Consider the following 27,521-nt stretch of genomic DNA (forward strand, 5'->3'; position numbering starts at 1 on the left):
CCTGTCCAACTGTCTCTTTTCGACAACTTTATCATCAATCTCTTTATTAACAGCTCCACTGCAGACTGCGAACGCAAACAAGGACAGTGCGCATGCCAGGTTTCTGGAAGGCACACAGCAGCAGGCACCACACAGGGCAAGGTTTCGCTGAAGCAGAAGCTGTAGTGCAAAACTCTTACACACCGTTTTAAGAAGTATATTTACTTAGAATCAAACCTGGGGAGAGGCAGGGGAGGGGGGAAGTTATTCTTCAAGTGTCAAGGATTTCCACCCCCACCCCCCCCAAGTTTTATTTTAATGCCATTTGAAATGCCACATCCATGAAGGGTATGTAACCTAACATTCCATTCAACTTTAACAATTTTATCTGCTTTAAGTTAGCGTATGACCCTAACTGAAGCAAACATCACAGAAATATCTTAGATGAACTGAAAAGTCTGAATTGATGTATAATTTCAAGCATGTAAAACATTTCATTAAGTAGCCTTATTGAGGAAATTGTAAGAATACAAGCAACAAAGGAATTCATGAAGCATTTGCAGGCTAGCGCATCTAAAAGACAAAAAGACATTTGCACTTGTAAACTGTCTGGTATCTGTGTGGGCCACAGTTATTATGGGGCAGTTTAAATGCATTGGCCATTTTCCTAAGTTAAATAAATAAATGCAGCTTACCTTACCCAAGAAGTTGGGAGTTTTTATCACCTTACATCAATAGTAATTTTCCTCTTCATCCTTTCCTATTACTTGCCTGGATTCTGGCTCTTATTTAAAGACAGTAATTTACTGCAAAACCCAAGCCTGATAATAGCTACGTATACCATACAAGAGTTTTTCCCCAACCTTTATTATGCTGTTAAACTTGACTTTTTCCTAAATTCAGTATATTTAGAGTTTATGAGGTAAAAATTTAATAAAGTGTGTACAATATTGTCATTCTTAGTTATTTTAAACACTCCACTAGAATACCGAGGTCACAAAAATACAGAAGTAATTAAAAAAAACCAAACAAACCCCAACACACCGGACATGCTGAATAGGAACTGTGATCTGGTTAATCCATTAAGTGAGAGAGGAAGAAAAAAAAAAATTACTTAAAGATAGCATTCCATAATTTAGTCAGAACAATACAAATATGCCTAAACTTTATTAAAAAACCAGTAGAGTTTAAATATCCAAAAAGCAGATGGGACATCCAGCAGTGGTTCATCATATTCTTTTTCATAAACATGCCCTCTGACTTTGATATCAAAGTTTGCATTCTTTTGGTGACGATAGCAGCAGATGTTTGATGTTTGTAGATATTTCAAATTATCAGTTTGAACTTTGTAGACGTATCTAACTGCATCTGCCTATCAACAAATCCAAGATGCTTTCTTTCTATTGAATGGATCCTTAATTCAACTAAGAGATTAAACTAAAAATGGTTTATTACTGATGTTTTTTCCAATAAGAACATTGGATCTTTATAAAAAATAAGTGAACCTACCAAGCACTCAGCTAATCTATGTGTATAGACATTTGCAAGTGTACCATCCAGATTTGCACATTTTTAAGTGACAAAATTTTTAGTGAATATTGTTCAGCGACAGTGATGCCAAAAAGAGGTTAAGCACAGCAAAGCTACCCGACTAGTGCATTGACAGTTACATAAAGGATACCAGGATCGCCCCAACACATGAAATGCCTTTTGTACAAACGCACACAACTTCAAAAAAAAAAAAAAGTATTATGAGAAAGTAAACATACTCTGCTTCCTCAGTATACTACCACAGCAGTTGTTCTTGCATTTAAGTACAGATTCTGGCTCAGTAATATCTAGCAAATTCTTGCTATACTGAATTATTTTTTGTTATTCTAGAAGCTGAAGAACTGAGTTTTTATTTTTGTTTAAAATTGGTTTTCTCATTAAGGTAAATTTACTATCAATTGATACTCATTACTACTCAGTTGTTATAAATTTGTAGCTACAAGTTTAAAGATTTTGCAGTTTAAAAAAAAAGCGGTAAGAAATGGCATGCACACATTCTACCTACAGCAAGGAAGCACAATTTTAAGCTAGAACTCATCAACTGAAATGTCTGATTCAAATCACTATGTCTAAAGCCATCTGTTAGAACCACGGCTTATTAATGTTAATTATTTTGGCTACAACAGTAATTTTCAGCTTCTTGTTTGCAGATCCTTATGAGTCCATGAACTTACTTCTGGAGGTTCACAATGGGTATCTCAGAAAAACAAGCCTATTGAAGCCAGTAGATTGAGAAACACTGAACAGAAATTTGTGTATCTACTAGCCGATTTTTATTGGTCAGAGAAAATAAAAAGAGGAATTAAAGCCATAAATAACATCAGCTGTGATGAAAGGGAAATGGGGTGGGCAAGATATAAAGATGATGAATCTGTTCTAAACAAGACAAGCAATTGCATGCTGTGAAAAATATATACCACACTAAGGTTTATTGTTTTAGGCAGGGTAATTATAATATGAAGACCATAATCATCAGTGGTTTTAGCAGTTAAAGAAATTTTAGTCAAAAGGAGGTTACTTATTAAAGTTACTCACATCAAGCATTTGGAGGATTGGGCTTATGCTGATAGAAAGATCAATCAAGTGATGCACAGCTACTTGTAATTTTTACTTTTATTTCAGGGCAATCTTAAACTATTTGACAAGAAGAGAAATAGTGCCATCTGCTGACATAAGAAATTGTCACTTACAAGAAAAGCAACTGTAAGATGCCAAAACTGTTACATCTAATGTTTGCAAAAAATGGAGTTCAAACTTTTGAAGAAAGCAGTATATCCCCAAAGTGTTTATGCACACGTTTCTTCTAGTTTTGTCAGCTTTTAAAACTGTAAGATTTTGAGACGGACTCCTAATCAGGAAACAAGGAATGGATGCTCTTAAAGTGTTTGTGGGTTTGGGGTTTTTGGGGGGGTTTTGTTTGTTGGTTTTTGTTTGGGTTTTTGGGTTGGGTTTTTGGTTTTGGTTGTTGGGGTTTTTTTTTTGGCACAATAAACTCTGCTCCTACCAAGCCACTGTGCAATCCACAACCTTTCCCTACAACAGACTAGAACTCATCATCCTGCAGAGTGTTACTTCCACTTCCTACATCTAACATCATGCTTCTTTAGAAAACATTCATTTATGTACTATTTCTTTTAGGACATACTGTATTTTGTCTTAGCAGAAAATTTAAGAGCTAAGTATGAATTAAGAGAGTAAAATCAATTTTGTAAATTCAGAAAAAAAAATCAGACAACTATGGGATTGTGCTGTTTTTTATTGTGTTTTCAATGGAGAAATACATCATCTGTTTACAAAATAGCTCTTGAAAAATACAAGGAGTACAGATACTATAAAACAAAGCAAACTCCAGTCATGAGACACTACGTACATCATGCGAAAGCAACAGTCTGATCTCCAGGTTATGAAAACTAGAATTAAAAAGTCACTATACAGAAAGGTTCCAAGTTTCCAGCTTGGCAAAACTTGGGTGCAGTTACATGAAACGTTTAATAAAATGAAAAAGATTTTCTGATGTGTAAACAAAATGACAAGACTAAATTTGTGCCTGGCAATTTCGATCTAAACTCCATAGCTACACAAAATACACAGACACCTTGTACACTTCAACTGTTAATATAACCTTCTTTGGGGGGTGGACGACAGCAGGCTGCACAGGGCAAGGAAAAGAGAAGTATTGTATACTAGACATCTTAGACAAATGGCAAAAGAAAAAACCCTTCAGTTACTGCACAGCCTAAGTAAAAGATAAGCTACACTCTGACTTTGGAGAATTAATTTAGAAGGATAAGGGGAAGAGTGTAAGTAATTTAATTTTAACATGAAAGATGCACATGTAATAGGATGGAGCACAATGGGAGAAGAGAGTTCTTAAAACATGCTAATCAAAGTATGGGAAGTATGATTTGACATCCCACATATTTCAGACTTAAGTAATAGTAACATGAAGTTTGTTATCTACATCTGGTATTACTGTTGGTATCCCTCGTGTTCCTCAAATACTGCTGTTCTTTGCCATGAGAGATTCAGTTCTTTCAAAAGAAAAAAGTTGTTACTTATCTTTTTTGATAGGACTACAAGAACAAAAAATAGGAGTAAAGAGAGCTTACTAGATGTCAAGTGCTTACTAGAAATATGAATTTTAAAAATTCAATGTTGTTCAGTATGTAAAACTATTTCTGATGAGCCATCTAAAAATAAAAAGGTTAAAATTCTTAGGGAAAAATCTTTTTGCCTTTATTTAAAATTTGAAGCTTTGTAATGCATACAGGACTTTTATGGAGTGTACAAAAATCATCTTATATTTAGTGATTCAAAGGCCATCAAGACAGGTGTTATATTCACAGGCACGTAATACTCACTTAAACACTTTAGTCATGGGACAAAATTTTGCATTTGTGCCTACAGGCCACAAGATATTATGATTAGGTAAGGGGCAGGGGGGAACTCAAATAATGGTCTGTCTTATTTTTACAAAATAAAAACAAGTATTGTCCTATATGGTGCATACAAGCTGCAAAAAAAAAAAAAAAAAGCCCCCCAACATTAAACGCAAAAACTTTTCCCAAGAAATAAAGGGATCGAAAAGGGAATAAGGAGTTTCATTAGCTCAAAGGAAAGTTTATTTGCTGTTTGATTGATGATCTGTATGCACCTTAAAACAATCCTATAAATAAAAGTAGACCACATCTTAATCATGTCCCACCGATACCAAAACTTCCCAATTACTTCCTCAACATAAGTCTTATAACCTCAAGATTTGACATTTCATTTTAAAGGCTAACTGCTGCTTGATGGCAGTTGAACTAGATATACTACACACTTTGTTTTCAATGTATAGTATACCATAGAACATCATCCAATTTGCAGATTACTATTATTGAAGAGATTCTTCAATAAAATGAAAGTGTATCAGCTGAAGATCTAAAATTAGTCATAGTCCAATAAAAAAAGTACATAAAAGTGCATTTAAGGGATTCTTATGCCAGTTTTATCTCAATTTTGAAACAATGCATCAAACAAATTCAATCAGAATGTCAAATATGGCTACAAATAGTGTTCATGTTTTTAAAGGCAGTAATCCTTCGAAATATTTAATGCAACTGTTGCTAACACATTAATTGTACTCCTGGCTTCACATACTAACCTGGACTTCCAATCGAGTGGTGATTTGAGCCCAGAAAGGGAAGTGCACAAAATATACCTAAATCCATTTGCAATCATGTTCTAGTCTTGCACCCTCCGTTCTCCTTTTTTTCTAGCATTAGAAGACAACAGGTTGAGTTGGCAGATACTGTTTATGGACCCCTGAGGTTGTTTTTACCGATTCAATCTCAATTTTATTGAATTCTTGATAACAGGAATAGGATTTGCAGGGAGAGCAGGGATATCTGAAAGGTCTGTACTGGGTGTTTTCTGAAAAGAAAAGAAAAGTTTGGTTGTATTTTAACTTTATAAATATCAAAAGAAAAATATTGTAGTAAGTGGCACTAACTTTTAAAAACAAGATCTTTAAACGAGCTTTTAGGAATATACCAAGATAAGGATAACTATAAATTATAAATTGTAAATTGCCTACACAGTCATTATTAAGGAAAATTTGTACAAGAGTCTCTTTCATAGTGTGCATTTCCTTTTTCGACAACTGCAAGAAATCAGGAAGTGCAGCAGATAAAGCTAAGCCTACTGATAATCTGTAATAAAACATAATATCCACATAATAAGGGTGCTTGATCGGTGACATCTATTATCTGGCCTACATGTTTAGTATTTAAAAATTCCTGTGAACAATTCAGTGTTAAGCCTCTGCCCCTTACAGCTGAATGGTGAAAACCTGTCCCCAATGCAAAGTATGTGTATTCATGCATTCACATTTCAGACTGTTAAAAGCTCTTTACAACCAAATTTCCAACTTTTCATATTGGCTTAGATTTACACAGAAAGAGTATGAAGAACTCTAAAAACAGTGCTATACGACTGGGTTAAGAGTTTCACCTTGAAAATAATCAGGACACTTTTTTCTCACTTAAAAGACTTAAATTCCGTTCAGGAAAATTATATCTAAAGCCAAATAAAGAAAAATACAGAAAAGGAACACTCTCAAGATTCAGTGTGATTCATTAATTTCTCACATGATTAACAAGCCTCTATTGCTGGGTTTGTGGGTTGGGTTTTTTTGGGCTTTTTAAATTTTGAAGTATTTCTCCTCTAACTTTGGCAAGTTATTTCACATCCCAATAACCCAGTTATTATGCATTACTTCCCATGACTTATTAGAAATCATTTTCTTATGTTATAAACATTCAAAATTAATAAAAGGTACATTTGATACATAGGAAAAACTAGATTAAAATGACTGCTCTTAATTGTCATTTTATTAAAAAGAAATCAATCAAGTTAACACTGACTGATAACGGTAGCAGAGCACAATGCAACAAGGACTCAGGGCAAAATAGCCATGATCTCCCACATCCCTCCTGCCCCCAGCAGCCCACTCTAGTAGGTGCTGACCTGCGGTTTAAATGTTTCTATTTTCTGCAGGGTGAGCAGGGTTTTAAAGCCAACAAGAGTATTGAAAAATGACAGAAGAGGCCCACCATACTTTTGCAGTTTCTAGATTAATTTTGCTAAAGTAACAACTACTCAATTTGTAAAAGCTACAAAACTTTATATAATCATCCCTCAACAACAGGCAAAATAAACTTGGTGTACTAAATGATCTAAAAATTGCCCCGAAGCAGTTTAGACTGCCCAGGTAACATCTAGAGTTTTTGCCAAACAATTTTGGTGCCTTTATTCAGTACTGCTCAAGTAGTTCAAGAAGTTCAATAACAAATACCATTAATACTATTGCAATATATCTCTATTTTTAATCAATATATTTACTACAAACCATTAAATCAGTAAAGTGTGCCTAAAATGCTTTGTGATAGTGAAACTTCTATCAGTAGAGCACTACGAGAAGCTTAAAAATGCTAGTAAAGACAAAGATGTGTTCTCTAGAAGTTGTTACAATATTAAGAACAAAAATTCAAGTGAATGCCAAAGAATTCTTAACTTAATGTCTGTTTTTCCAATGCTTCTTACACTTATAATGCCTGCAGTGAAGCAACACAGTGGCTAATAAATTTAAAGAATACAATTTTCTCTCTCATATCAAATATCAGAATCTGAAGGTACATTTCAGACATTCTCAACCTCTACCAGGATATCTTTGAGCAGCAGCTATTTAAAGCATGTTTCCTTGTTAGAAAGGATTATTCTGTGATGTGCAAAGCACAAAGGAATAAACTGAGCCCCTTACTTTGAAGGCACAATTCAGAAGAGCGAATCCAGCTTCGGTCAGTTTGTATGGCAAGCCATACATGTTTAGCTACAATGCACATTCAATAAGATCAATGACCATCTAAAACACAAAAATTGTGACAGTAACAACAAGCAGCTTTCCAGACAATGGATTTATATTAAAAATTATACATTTATTTTTAACATCTGGACTCATTTTAATTTCAATGTTTTCACCACAGCTCAGCACACACACACACAGAGGTGTTGTTTTTAAAAACAGTACCTGAGGAGCTTGCAGAGAAGTTGTCTGAAGAGTTTCTGTTTGAGAATTAACATTCACTTCTGTCTCAAGCTGCTCCTAAAAAAAAATCCAAAAGCATCAACATGCTTACACCACTTTCAATTATAAAAGCTATTTATATAGAACTCCATTAACCAGAATATCTTAAGTTGTGCACATATAGCAAAAGAAAAAAGAAAAAAAAAAAAGGAAGTACTGGTACTGGCTACATGCTTTTATAGTACAGAAATCAACATACCAGAGAATGTTTTGCTGATTAGGAATTTGACATCAACACAAGCTACATCACTTCTCAGTTGTCACTTCTTTAACCACTTAATGTCTTTTATACATAATCTTATAGGAAAACATCATATGCCATTCAGCTCATTACAGACAAAAAGCATAGTATCAAGGAAGCCCATGTGAAAAGCTGCTGAATTTGTTGCAAATTGAACTGCTTTTCCACTCCTTTCACCATTCTGCCAGAAAAGTTTTCCTGCTACTTTAATGGGTTGAATCAGCTTTCTAGATGAACAGATGAATGTCAGAGCCAGTTTTTCAGGTAAAACAGGACTGCATGGCTAAAGCAGGACAGTGGCACATTCTCTGTTTAATGAGAACAGCCTGTTAGTTAAAATTGTACCATTTACTAAACCATACTCTACAAAGAAAGGCATACATTTCAATGGAGAAAAACCTATATTTATGTTAAAGAAGTTCATTTCTCCATTTCCTTCTATGCATATTAAGGACATAAGATTTAGAGGAGACTGACAATAAAAGCTAACATTACCTATGTCTTTTATAATGATCTGTATCCAGAGGATCTATTTTCAACATTAGGACGAAATGCTTACGTGCATTTCTGCCTTCACCTGTCTTGAGTTCAAAGAGATTTCAAGGTGACTACATAACAAGCTATAATTCCTCACTTAAGGGCATGGAAACTATAAACCAAAGTACGTAAACATCTTAATAGATGTTTTAGTTTCTCAGCATATTTTCCAGAGTATTCCAAAGACAACTGAACGTGCCCTGTAAAAACTGTATACAACCAACTGGAGAGGTGCTATCAGAAGGCTAAAGACAGATTGTCACTCTTTCTGTTCGCCAATAAGCAGAAAAATTGTCTGCTAAATTACAAGATACTGGAAGAGCATGCTTGAATCTCTGGAAGTCCCCAAAAGGTATGCTGTAACTTCATACAATAATTTCGCTATCAGAAAAGATTTAGTTACCATCATTTGAATTTTTTTTTTAATCTCAGAAGTGAACAAGGTAGCGCCTGGCTTTGGGATTCTCAGCCCAACATGCAATGGAATGCACAGGACAACTGTTCTTCAGCTAAATAACATATATCCAGTTTGTGAAGCAGGCAAAGCAAGGCACATAGACACATCCCTGATCTAACAAATTTAAATATAAATATCATCATTATTTTTTTCACTATGCATAATACTGCGTGAATGACCAGCAAAGAAATCACTGTCCTATGTGACCATAGACTTGGGCTCAGGTTAGCCTGGCAGCAGGTAATGTACTGCAATTCATTAATATTGATATATAGATTGAAATATAACATATCATTTTGATATCTTTACTGGAGAGTCTCTACTATATCTACACACACTCTTAGTCCTTCCTAGAGGGAAACACAGTGATTTTCACATGGAAGAGTCCCAATTAATACACACAAAATAGTATGGTCTGGGCACACATACCTTAGTTTCCATTTTTTCATGCTCATTCAAATCTATACAGCTAGTATCTTCACTTATTTCATCCTGCTGAAATGCAAACACAGAAACTATTAAAAATCATAAAAACATATTTTTAAAAAATCAACAAGAAAATAAGGTTTTAAAGTTGTTTTGAAGACAGAATTAGTTGTAAGCGTTAACATGTTATACTAACAAAAAAATTGCTTTTCAGACAAGAATTTAGAATCTGAGCATTTGTGCTAATGTAGTACATGTCACGTGACAAATATCAGCATAATAAAAAGCCACTAACACCTAAGCAAGCTGAACACATAAAGCAGCAATGCAGAGTAGGAAATATACACCCCATCTAAGAAAGTATTTGAAACCTGGAATACGAGAATTAGCACTCTGCAGCTGAAATGAATATTTGAAGTTTTCGACATTGTTATAATATGATCTCAAAATCTCAAATACCTCTTCAATTTTCAATTTCTTGGGAGACTCTTCTTTATGGGGAGAAGATGTCCTTTTCACTGCTGTGACAGGGCTAGGCATTTTTGTTGCAACATTTCCTGAAGTTCTTGGTGATGGATTCAATAGATACGCTGAGGAAACAATTCTAGAGATGGTAGGCTTTGGTGGTGGAGAAATGGCTGGTTGTGTGGCAGTTTGAGGAATGCTTTCATTTGAAGTACCTATGGATAAATAATTTAAAAAGCTTCAACAAAATGAGTTTCAACACAACCATTTCAGTTCAATCACTGGTATTTTTGGTCTCTACTCAAAACCACCATTACCCAGTAGGCATCAAGGAAGTGGTACAGTTAGTGGTATAAGCATCATGTTTGGAACAGCAGGTGTGCTTACACAGCAGAGTTTAGTTTCAAGCTCATTCTGGAGAGAATTCCCCTACCAGATATGGGGAAGCCACATCAGTGACACTCTGCTTGGTCTAATTAACCTTGCTTAACAGCAGAGTATATTAGCACAGAGCTCTGTCTGGGCTAGTATAACTGTATTATTCTTGGTACTCAAAGAAGTTTTACTGTTTCTGTACTCAGCCACATATATGCATTGCCAAAAACTGCCTTAAAGCAAATCCAAGAGCAATCTGATACTCCCTTTGTCACTCAAACATGAAGTTTATCATTTCTGATGCTCAGAGTACTCAATGATGGATATGAAGTCATCACAGAGCAGATAAAGATCTGACATTCCATACATGCTTTTGAAAAATGCTGCATATGACAAAGCTCTACCTCATCAATTGCCTACCTCAAACCAATAATCACACAGGGAGATGCTCCAGGACAAGAAAAATTACATTGAAGACTTTTTTCATTGATGCCTATCAGGTGACTGCTTTTGATTAACCAAATCCAAGAATTAAACAACTTCTGATATGCTTCCTCATCCAAAAAACCAGTCATGCCACTTAAGCTCCATTTAGTGCCCATGGACAAACTTACTCACACTGATGCACCTATGACTTAATTAAAAAAAAAAAAAATCAAAAAAAAAAATCAAAGAACAGTAAGACTCCACCATCCCACATGTCAGAGTGAAATAAAGACCCCACCATCTTGAAAGGCTAACCAGTTGGTTCCCTTTTACATCAATTTCTGACTTGCTCCTTGTAAACAGCTAAAGTTCCATCAAAAAAGAGGATTAACTGTCTACTAAGTGAACATTTTCACTACATGCCTTTGTTCTTCCACTAAAAAGTCTTTTTTTATTTTTTAGATTAAGTGAAGTGTACTTTTTCTTGTAGAAAATATGGAGGATAAAGTCAGCACACACAGTGGGACGTATTTGAAAAGATGTCAGTAAGGAGCATGTGTTCTGCTTACACCTAAGTCTTTTTCATTCCTAGACTCAGTTTCATGCAGCACAAAGAGCAGGAACGTGGGAGCACAGATTACAGACAGTACAGAACCACCTATTGGGTTTAACTACAAAATGGATTAAAAAATATATATAAAAATTGCTCTACCAGCTTAAGAGAGCTTTTCCTCATTTGAGCAACTGAGCTACAGGCCTGCATCAGGTCATCAGAAAATTACTGCTATTGTGAATAGCAAACATAAATCTCTAAGAATAAAAGAATAAACAAACATCGTGTCACATTCCACCATGATTTCCTGAGTCCTAGAGAAATTAGTTAAATCTGTATATCAAGGAGAAGATGTTACAGCACGTGTTAAGTAAAAACCTCAAACTGGAAAAAAACCTGCCTTATAAACATTACAAAAATCAATATAAACAATATACTATTCCATTTTCCTTACCCCCTGAGCTTTCACTGGAATTTATTTGTGGCACAGTGACTTCAGAAGCCTGTATGTTGGTCACAGATGCTGCTGTTACAGCTGGCACAGGACTGCTTCTGCTAAAAAGAGAAAAATGACGAAATGCTGAACATTAATAAAGCTACGGTGCTATACGATCCACCTTTCATCATAACATATGCATGGCCAGTAACCACAGCTGATAGGATTTTACCTACACTACAGAGCAGAACTTACAATACTATGTCACAGCAGGAAGACAGAAACGAGCATTGACAACCTACTATCAAACTTGAGCAACGGAAGTTATTTCAAATACTTAATCTGAATCACTTCAAAGACATGTTTTAGACCGGTAAGGAGTTGCATTAACAGAAGCAAAAAGGCAATGTCTGCCCAAATAAGGTGCAGGGGAAGACACAGGGAAACTATTTTCCTGAAGAATGGAACAAAACCTGTGTCAAAGGACTAGAACAGAAAGTTTGTTTTCAATCTACACACACCATAATGACTATGATTTCAGTCTGGACTTCCCGAGCAAAGGCCTGGGATTTCATGTGACAAATTATTTATTTTTTTTTTAATTATCAAGAAATAGGGAAACAGCATGTGCCTAAAACCAACACGCGGCTTCAAGTGTGACATCCTAGGTATCATAAGACCTGTTTTAATAGCATCGTCAGTGGCATCAACTATTGGAAATCACTTACGAAGGAAGACTAACTAAAACTTACTTTCTTTTGACAAATTAAGTTCACTAAAATATTTTATCCTACACACCATCCTATAATATACCTCCAATACTGCACAACTGTAGGATATTGATGCTAACTTGTGTATCAAATAGAAGAACATGAGACTCTTGAAAGAGGAGAGAGAGAGGAATCCCATTTACTTGGGCAAATTGAAGTTTAGATGGGAAAAGACTTAATACAGAAAATTAGCATTGAGATAGACATTAATATGTAACTTTGAAAATACAATGAAAAATTATGTTCTTAAGCTTAATTTGCATAGATATCATCAGTAATAGCAGTAGCACTACTGATTTCCCAGACAGAAAGCCTAAACTTCTCTACTGTCTCACATTTTGATCCAAAAACTTGCATACAAAACTTCCTCACTCTCACGCCTCAACCTCCTGCTCACCACCTCTCACAGCCTCCTACTGCAGTGCACCCAATGTTTTTATATCACCTTGCTCTTCTAAGGATCCTTACCCAACCTTATACCTCCTCATCTCAAGTCCAATGCCATGTTGCTCCCTATCCCCAAATTTAGCCCTGCCCCAGTACTCAAACTGGAAATAAGAATGCCTGCATGCTCCAGTTTGGAACATTCACACCTTGATAACCATAATATCTCGTGCACGCAGTACTTGCTGTGCTTTTAACACAAGCAATTCAGGAACAAAAAGCAGCAAGACTGAAAGTCTTCATTACCCCTGAGAACTTCCAGAACTGTTCAACGGACTCGTCTTCATAGCACTAGTAGGCGAAGGCACAGACGTGCTGTTATCACTGTCCATAGACAAGTCTAGGCTGCTGTCGTTCAGAGCTGTCAACCTGATCCCTTCTGTTGAATGCTGCAATCCACAACGCAAAAGAAAATTATGTTAGTCTTAAGGGCTTAAAAATCAACAGATTCAAATGATGTAATATTTCAGTTATGCAAAGGTTAGCTGTTACATCTGTGAAGAAAAAAGAAATGAGAGGTGATTTAACAGTGATGAACTTCCACCATGAACCAAGCACGTACACATGCTTTAAATGCAGTTAAAGTACGTTTTTAGAAAAAAAACCTGAAAGTAGGAGCATTTTCAAATGCAAAGCAAACATACAACTTTGAAATCCTTTTACATTTAAATAATCCACTATCCTGTCACTGCAAGCATTTACACTTTCACATTCACAATTCAGGTACAGATTTGTCTGAACCAATGACATTCAGAAATACAAGATAAACTGTTATTGTATTTTGTGATTGTATGTTCAGTCCACAAAAATAAACAAACTTGAAATAAAGCTGAAATCCAGCATATGTGGCTTTCACTAACTTCAAAGCAATACTGATGTACACCAAAACCACAATTAATACAAAGAATTTATAGACTGATTTCAACTTAGTGGATAAGAAAAGCCCTCCTATGACATAACACTACTTAAGAGATATTTACATTGTCATCTGAAACGTATTACAAACAGATTCACACTTGGTTTTAGTACAAGATTTCCTATTCTTTAAAGAAGCATTTAATATAAAACAGCTATAGTAATAAAGCATGTTATTCAGATATTCCTAAACCAGAGTATATAACAGTGCTTTAGCTATTGACAAAAACAAACAAACCTGTATTGCTCTCAGATTAAGCTAACACAAAGAAGCAGGAATTCCTAAAATACAGACTAAGTTGTAAAATTCAATATTGCACTCCCTTCTTCCTACCTCCACTGAAAGTAAATCACATCCAACACAACAGCTTCACTAAAGATTTTGCTATCATTCTCATGTACAGCCACACAGGTAAACTAGATATTGAGGGAGAAAATAACTGTGGCTAAGCAATGGGCAATTTTCTGATGTCAAAACTGTCATTTAAATCTTTTAATTAAAAGACCATACAATACCACAAGCTGCCAAGTTGCAGGTTGAAGAATACTTTACTTCAAACTATCCTCAAAGCATTTAACTTCAGTTACAGCAACAGACTACCGTCTTAGATACCAAAGGCAGCAACAAGTTCAACATTCTACTCTGCTTCTATTTGAAGACTTGCAATTTTAGATTTTCCTGTAAGTCTCCTAAACGTAAGTAATAACAACTTAAGAGGAAAAAGCTGGAGACAGCAAGAATTGCTTGACTGATTGTTCTACTGATATTGTTACAGATACTTTCTTTAGGTGACCTGCATGTTAAAATAGCAAGAGAGCTTTAAAACCTTATTATTACACTGTTTCAAATCTGTTCAGCTTCGGAAGGCCAACAAAATATGGTATTTCATCCAGACCTGAAGGTACTATCCATATTGTTGACATTCTGGGAAATCTAGTATTATATTTAGTGCGTCTAGTAATATTGCTACAGACAAGTGAGATCACATTTCTTATACAGGTAAAACTAAGCTTTCAAAATGTGATTTTACTTCTTTGACTAGTAAATCTCAAAAGGTGGGGAATCATTTCTCCATTGCATTTTTATTGCTCTCAAATATCAGTCAAGTTTACCTTTTTCTTTTTCTGAAGCACGTGATTAGGTAGCAGTTGGTGAAGTTGCTTACGTTTCACATGCCTTGCAGCAATCTTCATATCCATCTCAAACATCTTGCTGTTTATTGCTTGCCTATAAACTACACAATTAGAACAGCATTAAGACATAATCAAGCATTTTGCAAAGTCCACTTATGTGCCCAGGCAGAAACGATTTGCATTTCAGAATATTTATTACCCTCAAGACCAAGTACAGTGTTTCCCTGTTCTGAAGGAAAAAAGTGAACTGCCTGCTATGCCAGCACTGATAGTACAAACATTGAAATGTTACTTTGGAAACAGCTGAACTGTTTTCCAAGAAAAACACCTTGCAAGCACGCTGTTCTCTAAAGTATATTGTTAACAAGTTTTAACAATAACAGCTCTGAAGTGAATTCTTCATTTCACCTCAAAGGGACTAAAGACAGAAATGAGATTTCCTTATAAGAATTGCAGTATTTACATGAAACTATTTTCTTCACAGTCGATTCAGCTTTTATTTATGCAGCTCCTACAACAAATGGGTTCTAATTCAGGAGCTGAATGCTTGTGTGCAAGCTAATATATTACAAATGTAACTGCGGCAACTGAGATACCACTATGTTTTTATACAAAAATAATTTATGTTTGTTTTTTTCTGCTGTGTTTTGGGGTTTTTTTTTTTGTTAGTTTGCTTCGTTTTGGTGGTGTTTGTCTGTGGGGTTTTTTTAATTACGTCTGTTGTAATGAGCTATTTCTCTTCACCTCAGAATATTTACTTCTGGTGAGTCAACATGGTTAGTGCTAGTAAAAGAACTACACTGCAACCCAGCATCTTGGGTTCAAGTAAAACCAGGTAAAAATGAAAAATGTGTTGCTCTTTTACACCAACTTTCTATACAATGTTGAACAAAGCTGTGGCAGATGTATGAATAAAAAAATTGTTCTGTAGATCTTAAATACAAAAAACTTAAGAGGCATCTCCTTTATTCATGGTCTATTCTACAAACATTAAGGAATCTCATTGAATAGGCTGTGAACATGTAATTAAAAAGCTGTGAAGAGACAGACACACAAAGACCTCAATGAATACTGCATATTAAAGAGCCCACTACACTAATTCTTGGGATTGAAGAAGCTCATAAAGCCTCTGTGTAAAGATTACACAAGTTATAGTTAAGGTACAAGCACGCTAAGGAAAGCCCGATGTGGTTAAAGCATTCCATATTCCTGACAATAGGTCTTACCAAAGTTTCAATACAAGGCAAACTAGCCCACTCTCCATGGCTCTCTTCCCCCTCCCTGCTCCCCCTAAAAAAGCAAGCTATTCCCTAATTTCATTCCTGAAAATTCTTTGGTAGTTTGGATAAAATCTTAGGATCTATTCCAAAAGACAGGGCCCACAGAAGTTTTTTTGGGTGTATCAAAAACAGTGAAGATAGACCCACACTAATTTGAGATGACACAGAAACCCACAACACAAAGAGAAACATTTGCTAGTTGGTTACCTTTGGAAACACATTTACAAATCAACTGTGTGTCACAGTCTACAATGATTTTGATGAAATGCTACTTCATTTAAAATTGCATAATTTAGATAAATTTCAGATTTGAATGTAGTGCAAGTAAATCAGACTCCAAATTATAAGTGCAAGTTTTAGTATTTTCATAACAAAAGTCTAACAAGTACACTATTGAAATATCTGTTTATAAACAATAAAAAACCTGATAAACTGTAATTCATAGATTCCTTCATTCCTTCAAAACAGCAGCTAAGCTATTACATCTCTTCTGAATTACTGAAAATTAGGATGATGTGTCTATGGTTTCACCTTCACCACTTATAATCAAAAGGAATATTCAACCTCTCAAGAAAACAAAAATCCCTTTGACTGAAAAAGGCATATATATATATACACACACACACACAGAGATACCCCTCCACTGCAGCTACGTATGACAATACAGAACTTCAAAACCTTGGCATGATTTACTTAAAAATGTATCTATGTATATTTGTATTATATTCACTCATACACCCATACCAAGGGGGTGTACAATTTCCTCACTTCCAGTCTTACTGAGGCTTAGAAATCCAGAGACCAGCATTGCATTAGGTAGCACTGGAATCTATTCCTTGTAATACTTGAGCATTAACTGTCATTTGTTTAAAAAAATGACATTGCAAATTTATTAGATATGTCTGTCAAAGGTACTGTTACTTTCTTAATCTTAGACTCCACAGAGTCACACTCTCCAGCTTTTACCAATTCTTTCCTTACAAATTTCTTTTGCATGTTCTAAATTATTTTTGTGAATCAAGAAGTACTAATATTAGAAAAAGTTAAAAAAGTTTCTTGCACTGAGAGTTGGACACGAAAATAAAAGTAACTGAACCAAATAGCTAGTATGAAATGCCATGGAATAAAAGGCATTTTGTTCTAGTCTACTAAATACTCCACTTTAATCGACTGACAAATTCCGTTTCACCAAGTAGTAAAAATATTTAAACTATACACATATTGGCAAAATGAGGTTTGGCTAGGTAGTTTGCATAGGATAACAAATTTGTCTGCTTAAAGATCACAATATAATGTACCATTTTTAGTGAGATCTGAAAGATTTGTGTGCCTCATTTTCATCAGGTTTAATGAAAACAAAGTGAAAACTATTAGTCTGAAGTGTCTAGAAGCATTAAAACTCATTAAAACCGTATTTCATTAAATAACACCCTAACTCCTTAGCTGAATTGTTCTATGCTACATCTAGATACAATTCTACTACTGAAACAGACTGCATTATGAAGACAGTAAATTCAACAAGCTTATTAATATTAGAACATCTAGAAAGAAAAAAACAACTCACCCGTGTCTGTAAAAGACTGAATGTCGTAGGTAAGATCAACACTTAAATTTTCAGAATTTTCGGTTTTCTTAAACACCAACCCAATCACCCACATTGTACGGTATTCTTCCCTGGAAAATTTTACATAAAACAGTCATATAATACTGACAGAAGAACTGAATAACCTATTAAGTTAGCTGCTCCACAGAGAACAGATGCACATTTTAGCTCCGCTACCAATGGGGAGCTAGCCATAGAAAGACAAAAGCCAAAACTGGCTTCATGACATTCCCCTTTCATTCGCAACACACACACAAAAAAGAGTCATGAAACACTGACACATTTATCTCCAGCAAACTTAATGAACTAAAATAATCAGCAGAGTACATCATTGAACTGTGCTTCTGTACAGATTCTCTCATTTTTAGGAGTTACAACTAGCCATCACAACTGTAATGGAAATAGATTTGAAAGGAGATAACAGATTTTCAGCACCTGACCATGAAAGTAGTTAGAATCTATTCCCTGACTAAACAGCTTCCATTTTGCCACCTGAACTTGTCTTCAACTATTCAATTTCTTTGCTGTAACTGACCACAAACTGCAGTTTTCAGGTAAGAAAAGCATCTGACAGCTCACCTTCACACAGTACACATACAAGATGAACTATTATATTCTAACAGAATATAGTGTAATGTAACACTTATATAGCAGCTCAAGACATTTAATGTTTTAATTAAAAGTCTTTTCCCTGTAAGACTATTTCTGAAGAACACTGTTTTCCAATCAATCAATGAACAAATTTAGGCAGGCAGGTGAAAGAACATACATTGTTTACATTAGGAAAATGACCTTTCCTAAAAACATTGCCCTCATCAAGTCCTCTGAAATAACAGCTAATCAGAGCCTGTGATTATGCAGGCAGCTGTAGCTGCATTTACTCACTAGAACAGTGCTGAAGAGGTACTGCCTGCTTTTGTCCAATTTCACTTGCAACACGTATGTATTTTACATATATGACTTCAAAAAAGTTATCACCATACTGTCACTTGAAGCAGTTGATGTCTGATAAAGGCTGCATGGAAGGCAAACAAGGCTTTTCACATATTCCCAGTGCAGACAAAAATTTCTTTCCCATTCTCACACTTCACACAAAAATATGATTCCTTACAAGTTCATTACAACACTATCTAGAAATAAAGTCTTTGAGTTTCAGCCCACACACCTGCAATCACTGTTTTGAATGGAGGAGAAGAGGATAGCAGAGGGTGGAAGGAGTTGAAAAACATATATAATCCTAAACAGTTTGAAGTGCTTGGTATTCTCTGCACTGCTTCCACATCCCAAGGAATTCTAACAAAACCCATTACCACGCTCAGGTGATATGCATCTCAACTGCTAAATTTAATAACATTAAGTGTACTTAGTTACTCAAGGTTTCAGTTCTACTGTGCCTGATGTTCTGATTCTCAGCACTGCTTCATAATTAAAACTGTCTTACCAACTGAGACTAGATGCTCAAACAACAGCAGCTAAGTAGCAGTAGCTAACACAGATTAATGGCAAGAAATTATGCAATTAATACAGATACTAGCAAAAATATATTATTTCCTTAAAGTTATTTTCTAGCTTAGAAACATTCTTACACAGAATAAAGAATATCTAAATTTACGAATAGTACTTGAGAAAAGCTTAAAACTGTTTGCCTTTAGATGCTGTCATTAAAGTTTAATCCATTTAAAATTCTATAAAAATGCCAGTTAGTTTATTAATATATTGGTATTTTAGCCACGTTAGTTCCTCACCATTACATGAAACAAACAGTTTTGCTTACTTGTCAGGATTCTCCTTGGGTGCTGGGAATGACTGTGGATTCACATGAGCCAGTGTAATGAATTCATTCTTCTCCAGGTTTCCAACTAGAATACGGATTTTTGATTCCACCAAGCCCACCCTGCATAGACATCATTTATTAGCAAGTTCTTATTAATATGAAATAAGAGAAGTATCTAACTTCATATATCAGGATAAAATCCTCAACATTCTCTGTATACTAATATTTGAGACTACAAATTAACTTGTGCACTATACATGACAGATTAATTCAGATTAACAAACCAAGTGAACGCGCTACAAAAACTAATGCAAGTGAAGCCTAAGAATGCCCTGAAGCTCTCATTATGGCCTGCTTTTACAAATGGAATTAAATAGCAAGACATTACACATCAGTAAAAGGCAGTCAGCAAGATACTCTTTATATAGCTCTCCAATATTCTTTTGGCTTCAGATGATGAACTTTAAAGATGAAGAAATTCCCCATACCTGACAATCTTAAAACTTAGCTAGTAACAGAGCAGAAACAAGGGAAAGTAGTATTTTTGTTTTGACAAATGGTATTTCTAGAGATTGAAAACATACCTCCTTACACTGCTTATTCAAAAAAATGCATAAAGCTTAGGAAAATACAATTTGTAAAGTGAACCTGACAGTGCTGTAAAGCAGCAAAATTCAAGCATCTTCACGCCCTGGTTCTTCATTTTTAGTGTTTTTTCAGAAGCGTACCATCTTCATCCATTTAATTTTGAAACACTGAAGATCCACTTTATTTCATTAAAAAGTATGCTAGACATTCCCTTGCAGCCAAAGTTGGTAGGTTTTTGTTTGGTTTTGTTGTTTGGTGGTTTTTGTTTTTCTTTTAAATAGCAAGCATTATACTCACCATTCTAGTCGCTGTTTTTCTGTCGGTGCGCTTGCTAGAAGTACAATATAATGCCTTTGGAGATAAAGACAATATGCTATTCTATTTATACTTCTAAAACTAGACATTCAAACCTTAACATTAAAACTTTGCAGTAAGTTCTACATTGCAAAATACAGATTATTTGCTTAATTATATAGCCTATAATAAAATTAAGTATTGTTAGGTAGACAAAGGGGCTATGCCCCCCAAGCGCATGACTAACGGACTTCTTGAAACATGTCAGATTTTAGGGACAATTCACAACTACACTTTAATACCAGTAACCTTAATAAAAAGCTAGGAACATAGCACTACTTGGAAAACAGTACAGAAATTTAAATACGTAATGGGATCAGGGATTTAACTGACTACTAGAGATTCCTTGCAAGTAAAAACAATTGTAAACAACCATCTATACATGTCAGTAGTCTTAGTCGCAAAATTATTTCTGATCAGTTAGAGGAGTGGTTAGCATATATTCTTTCATTCAAAGTCAAAAGTAACACTATCAAGTGTAGTTTAAAAAAATTTTAAATGTGCTTTTTAGAATTGTCTTAAGACACTTATCTGAAACTTCACAAGGAATGTTTCCTCTGATGACAATTCTTAAGCTCTCAATTATATTCCAGGATAATCAGTGTATACCCACTGTAAGTAAATTTCAAAGAAACAGCATACAAAGCAAGAATGGTATTTTAAACAAAGAAGCCCAAGGATGGTGTAATGGGAGATGATTAGTTTTAACCTGAGTTCATAATGAGGGAGGTGGGGGAACCTTACATGTCTGCAGTCAGTTTTTTCAGAAGTTTAGCTGGGAAGTCTATTTTAACATCCTAAATCATCCAACTTGGCACTACTTTGTACTGATACAGTATATTTAGGTATCTTCAGAGCAGGATTTAAAGGAGAGTAATAACATGAGGGATTAGACCCTAGTACATATACCTCAGAGGGGGATGCAAGGTCAATGATGCCAAAACATTGTGGTGCAAAAAGAGTTCTCTGATGCTATAGGCCTTGAAATCATAACAGTAAATCAAAATCAACAGATCAAACAACTACATATTTCTGTACTTATCATTAGGTGGCAAGAGTTTTAAATTAAGAGTTTTAAATTTTAAACTCAGTCAGAGAACATCAACAAAATAAGAGGACTGGTGGAAAAAAAAAGTGATTAGGAGAAACTTCTTCCCCCTACTTTTTTGCATTTCTGCAATATTAACTGCTTCATACAAAAATGTGAAGGAGCTTTTCTCATTATCTTACTAAAATCCTCATTTTAGTTACTTGTAGGATATCATGACCATGACTCAAATAATTTCTATTCCTAAAATAAAAAAAAAAAAAAGGGGGGGGTCTTTCACTCAAATTCTGTATGAGAACTTACTCATTTCTAATATCAATTTCTTCTAAGGGGCACTAGATATCCGTAAGATTCCTACATCAAACATACCATGCAGACTTGCAGAATGTTTAATTTACTAGGAAAGACAACTTAAGCTTTTTGTTGTTTTTAACCATGTGTGAACCAAAAGAGACAAATCTAAAATCTGCAAGTATTTGAAGAAAATAATTTTCCAGTTACTTATTAAAACCAGCTCTTTGAAACAAACTTCTGAAGAACAATTTTTAAAAAAAAATATTAATTTGGCATTGTATAAGCCTCAACTAGCTGATGAGCACCTGGAAAAAACACCAAGCCTTATTTATGAAAATAAGTATAGTGATTAGCTATTTTCGCTCAGGTAGTGCTAGCTGAAAAAGAAAGAAAAGGAAAAGATGCAATTTCTTTCTCCCCTCCCCCTGCAGCTGTTAAACAGTGCTGAGGGGAATTAATCATTGGAAATCTGCTATTGCCATTTTCAGTAAAACATAAATAGTAAATAGCACAAGCTGTTAAAAATTAAGACATACTTAGAGTCTCAAGGTCTCACTGCTAAGTTTTTTACAAAATTTGTTATTAGTGCTTCATTCATAATTTTACCACAAAGAATACGTCTAATTCAGAAGCATCCATAACTTCATGATAAAGAAAAACAATTCTGAAGTTAAGCTTCTACCTCTCAATAGTGATTTTTAGATACAGGGTATTATTTTGAAGTATATAGCTTTGGGAATTTTTGTTTGTTTAGTTTTTTGTTTTTTTTTTTTTTAGAAACTGGTGCTGTTTCTCTCCCATTGTCTTATCAGCATTATGTTTTCATAAAAATAACCTAATGTAGATATTATAGAACTGTCTTACACCATTAACACCTGTACCTACAAAAACACAAAGTATTTTTAAGTCATACTACTTTTTGAAAAAAGTCAGAACACCTGAACATGTTCATTTCAGTTTTTCTTTATTAAGCTGTCCAGGATTTACATTAATTATCCAGTGCTTTAGATAAAGTCCTATCGAGGCAAGTGTTCAAAGTACCTTTCTGAAAGGTATGTTTATATTCTATTTATTTAGCAGGATATCAGTCTTTGTAACAGAGAAACAATATGCTAAAGCTCATTAAATGAGTGTTATTTCTCTCATCACCGTACTTCCCTTTTGGTTTTAAGCTCTAAATTTCTCATTTAACACTTCTTACTCATGTTACATCCATTTGAAATTATTCTTGTCATTTCCCTGTAAAGCACAGTATCCAGCAAGGGTTTGTATGTTGTTGTTTCCCCCCATCCAAAAAATTTAAACCTATATGAAGGGCAGATAACACATGTTGTAACTCCCTAACTCCAAGAAATTGCTGACATTTTAAGAATAAGGAAATAAATAACATAAATAAATTTACCCATTTTCCCAATTTCTAATCTGTTCCTGTCATGCAGGTATGCAGTAGCCTCCAGATTTCACACACCACTGAAGTTTGTTTAAACACAGCTAAGAAGTCAAAAGTGTTTACAATCAACAAGATGTTCAGCAACTAATTGCCATTGAGAGTGATACAGATTACTAAAGCTATGCTTTCAGGGAAGAAAATAAATGGTTTTAAAGTATGTCTCAGACCAAGGATCAGTTCTTCTCTTATCTGGCAGAGCACTACACACTGCTTTGAATTTCAGCAGGTACAAGTCAAGGCATCTACAATTTAAACAGGAGGAGAGTGTGAAGAGGGTGGGGAAAAAATCCAAAATATCTAGCTCTCAGATGGAGATTTGACCAACAGAGTCACATTTATTGCATACTGATGACTGCATATAATGATTTTATTTCATAAAGTTTACTAACCAAAGCTTTAAGTTAACTAAGGTAAAACAGAGAAAATCTTAGGTAATTTAAATTAAATCAGGCTCCATAATACCATTCTGCAGTTAAAAAAAATAAAGCAAAGGCATTTTGTGCAATACATACAAAACCTGGATATTTAATGTTGGCAAGAAAAGCTTTTATTGCTAAAACTGATAAAATTGCTAAAGCTGGCACACAAAGAGAACCCCCTATATTAAAATGGAGGTTATTTCAAACTACATTTAGTATTTCCTATTTTTTCCTAGTTTCGAAAGAAACAAAGATGATGTACTAGGGAACTTATTAGCTCCTGAGTAGAAACTGATTTGCTTGCAACCCATTTTTAACATGTTAAAAAAAAAAATAACATAACTTTACAGTGCTCTTTTAAATGTTTTCAAACTTAACCTCCAAGATACAACATAAAAGCCATCCAAATGTTTTAAAGCTTTTATCATGCAAAAGGTATAGAAACAAAACACAGACACATTATGAAGGTCATCAGTCTCTTTTAATGGGGGAACTGTATATTTCAATCTTGTTTAGATTAGTACATAACCAGCCAACCACCCAACACAGAAACAAGTGTAAAATATATTTGATCTTGATTCAAGAAAAATGGGTCTCCAATTTCAACTGAGGGCAAAGAAGATGTAGTCCGTATTTTAATAATCCATATTTATTATAAAAGTACAACTTTCAGCAAGTCCATGTACATTTAACAAGCTTCTGCCCCACAAGCATATTACTAGAAACCCTAAAAATATGAAGTGTCAACTTCAGTATTTCCCTTAGAGACATTACAAAATTAGAGAAGCTAGGTGTGAAAGAGTATTAATAAGAGCCCAAAGCCTTAAGCTTTAATGAAAAAAAAAAAATCTAGTAATAACTACATCTGGCAGTTAGTCAACACAATTGCAAAATTATCTTTTATTATCAGAGTGAACTGTTGACTATATTGACAGAAGAAAACACAGTGTCAAGTACTTATTCATCTTAAATATTGACCTTCAGAATTAGTTCTTTTAATACCTGTTTCCTGGGAGGCAAGACCCATTTTTAGAATGCTTACTGACACCACCAAAGAACACTTGTTAGTTAAACCAGCTGATACGACTTCAATGTTATTGGTAGCATATCAATTGTATAGATAACTAGTGACATTCTAAATATCTGGTCAGGGACTAACAGGTTTCTGAAATACATGCTAAAGAAAAAAAAGTATCTGAGGAAATTTTTCATTTTCTAAGAGAAAGGACGATAGTGCATTCACTCCCCCTCTACAGAAAAATTTTAACACTTTGGAAGTCTAACATATGTATATTTAAGATCCTATACTACAGAGCATCATTAGATATTTTAACTGATAAAACTTAAAATATTCTGCCATGCCATAAAATACATACTTGTACTTTTGAAAGAAGTTTGGAGCTTCAAAAAGTTTGGACCACTCTGCCTTACTCAGCAAAATTTCATCTGTGATAGCAAGACCTAAATTATAAAAAAAATTTAAACTTTTTTTTAAAAAAATACAGTTTAGTACCCAGAGTAAAAACAGCTTATTAACTTAGCAAAGATTACTACTATTTATTTCCCCCCTTCAAAGTCAAAGGAATTTATCAAGAAGCTTTGTATTCCGGTTATATCTTAAGTGGTCATTAATTATATAAACCATATTATTAAAATAAAAACCTCAAAATATGTTTGGAAATGTATGTTAATTCAGACTGATGATTTCATGTATTTTTGCTTTGCAGTGTAACAGCTCAATTTAATCTTCTGCATATGCCACAGTAACTACTCAGTCCAAAGAAGATACTTTCTCATTACAGTACTTGAATCATCTCTTATGCAAGGCATTGTATAACAAGGCAAAGAAACAGTGAGACAATAAAGTACTGCTCTGCCTAAGCATGCTACTGGTAGTTGATCTCTGCATTAAGTCTACTCCTTGCTTTGACAACGTTTTTTTAATCTACTATAATTATCCAAATAGATTATTAAGAGACAAGTCCTCTAAATTTATCCGAGCAAGTATATTGGCTTATATTAGGCCTAGAAACAGCCATCAAGTGGGATTACTACACTAATCTTTCATGCAGCAAGATACAATATAAAGCCACTAAAATAAATGAACAAAGAAGATATTGCACTGCTAAAACTCATTTTCAGAGCACAGGGCATTCTAATTAATTACCATCCGTTTCTAAGAGCGAAGGACAGATCTGCAGAAGTATCTACTGAATTTGGAACTTTAAGGCACACAAACAAAATAAACCCAAGTTCTACCTGCCTCGGAAGACAGTCTCGCATCAAGAAGCTATTTAACATCCTCCCACCTCCCAAAGCATACCCACAATAGAACTATTTTAAGTCTGTTTGAATACATTTATATAGAGAGCATAAGATAATACTTACCTTGTTTAAATTCCTCAACCATGACCATCCGTGTGGAAACGGACACATTGTAGGTAGAGTTCTGCTGTGGGTATGCTGGTGTAATTATAGGCATAAGATGGTACCTATCACTGGGGTTTACCTATATATAACAACAGCCAATCAGTTTTCTTCAAGCATACACATGAGTTAACAAATTTGGATTTTTCCCTTTACTACAACTGAGTCTTAAGTTCTAAGAGATTTTGGTTTGCAGACCAAGTAAATTTACCAGTAATTCAGAGAAGGTTTAGAAGAGAAGGATAATGCTCTCACAAAGGACATTATTCTGAACCACAGTGATGTGGGAGGGCTGTAACCTGTCAGCACATCAGGATAAGTTTCCAGGCATTTCCAAGTCAAGAAACACCAACTCAACCGAACAATTTGTCTCTTTAATAGAGATTAGCTTGTGATCACATCAAAACAAGGATACCTTATCACCACGTGAGCACCTGAAGAAAAATGACTGTCTTCAGACCTTGCAAAATATATTTTATACTTTATTTTTGTAACGCTACTGAAAACAAAGAGCCAGCTTAAGACGAGAGGCTCTAGGCAACCTGACAGAAGCATCACTTGCGTTAACATATTTTATTAAACAGTACACAGGGAAACAAAAAAGAAGGGACAAAACACACACGTGCAAAATACACTTAAAATAGCATTAGGGTAGCAATCTTGTAGACAGTAAAGATAAAACCCTGTCACTAACTTACTCCACTTTGTTTAGCTACTCCAAGATAGACAGTTCCCATCACACACTAACCTCAAACCCCCTATCCCAGCAAAAACAGTAAGTACCAATAACACTTTTTCAACTGTCTCACATTATTTAAACATGGACTTTTGTCAACCAGAAAAACAGATATGAAGTACAAAAGGGCATACAACTCAACCTCTGGTGTTTACACTATTCACCAAAAAGATTACTTGAACACTAACTACTCTAAAATTGACAAAACAGGACAGAACACATTCACGCTATGCCCTACTGGAACCTCAGAATGTGAGCTGTGCATCTGCTGCAAGTTGTTTTATTGACTGCCTGAAGGACATTAGTGTCCTATGTCCTTAATAGGAGTGCTACAAAGATAGAGATCAAATCTTATAAGTAACATACAAAACAACTTAAGACTTCAAATTGCCATCATCTTTGGTCCAAGATGAAAAGATACATTACTACAACTATATGAAACTGAACCTATCCAGCTGTGGCTGTTGCACTGAAGTGATTTTAATATACTTGCAAAAGTAACAGTTTTTAAGTCAGAAGCAAACGGTTTTAAGATAAGGTTTTTCAAAAAGGTATTGCTTTAAGGCATGTATCTAACTGCACTGAACATTTACTAAGATCACTTATTGCAAAAGTTGGGAGTAAAAAGTGCATTCTTCAGCAAGTGTGCTTCAAGTGGTCAGTTTACAAAATTAAGCTAGCTTCGTTTCACGATCAGGAGAACTAGAGGTTA

General features: G+C 34.7%; 1 protein-coding gene across 8 annotated transcripts in view; it reads right to left on the reverse strand.

The window, feature by feature from the left end:
* Positions 1-3,268: 3,268 nt before the first annotated feature.
* PAPOLA (poly(A) polymerase alpha) overlaps positions 3,269-27,521 on the reverse strand; it is a 47,366-nt gene continuing 23,113 nt past the window's right edge. For 2 of the 8 annotated variants that reach the window (XM_075753597.1, XM_075753601.1), the window contains 13 exons: positions 26,035-26,155; positions 25,023-25,107; positions 20,379-20,432; positions 19,494-19,613; positions 17,681-17,790; positions 14,816-14,937; positions 13,034-13,176; positions 11,592-11,692; positions 9,778-9,998; positions 9,322-9,387; positions 7,601-7,675; positions 7,334-7,402; positions 3,269-5,445 (listed from right to left, as the gene is read on the reverse strand). In XM_075753597.1, coding sequence (XP_075609712.1) covers positions 5,350-5,445; positions 7,334-7,402; positions 7,601-7,675; positions 9,322-9,387; positions 9,778-9,998; positions 11,592-11,692; positions 13,034-13,176; positions 14,816-14,937; positions 17,681-17,790; positions 19,494-19,613; positions 20,379-20,432; positions 25,023-25,107; positions 26,035-26,155 — 1,383 coding nt within the window. In that variant the 3' untranslated portion in view covers positions 3,269-5,349. The remainder of the gene's footprint in view (positions 5,446-7,333; positions 7,403-7,600; positions 7,676-9,321; positions 9,388-9,777; positions 9,999-11,591; positions 11,693-13,033; positions 13,177-14,815; positions 14,938-17,680; positions 17,791-19,493; positions 19,614-20,378; positions 20,433-25,022; positions 25,108-26,034; positions 26,156-27,521) is intronic. The other 6 variants (XM_075753599.1, XM_075753600.1, XM_075753602.1 and 3 more) reach the window with 6 other exon arrangements.

The sequence above is a fragment of the Balearica regulorum genome, chromosome 5 (genome assembly GCF_011004875.1).
Source record: "Balearica regulorum gibbericeps isolate bBalReg1 chromosome 5, bBalReg1.pri, whole genome shotgun sequence".
Lineage (NCBI taxonomy): Eukaryota > Metazoa > Chordata > Aves > Gruiformes > Gruidae > Balearica > Balearica regulorum.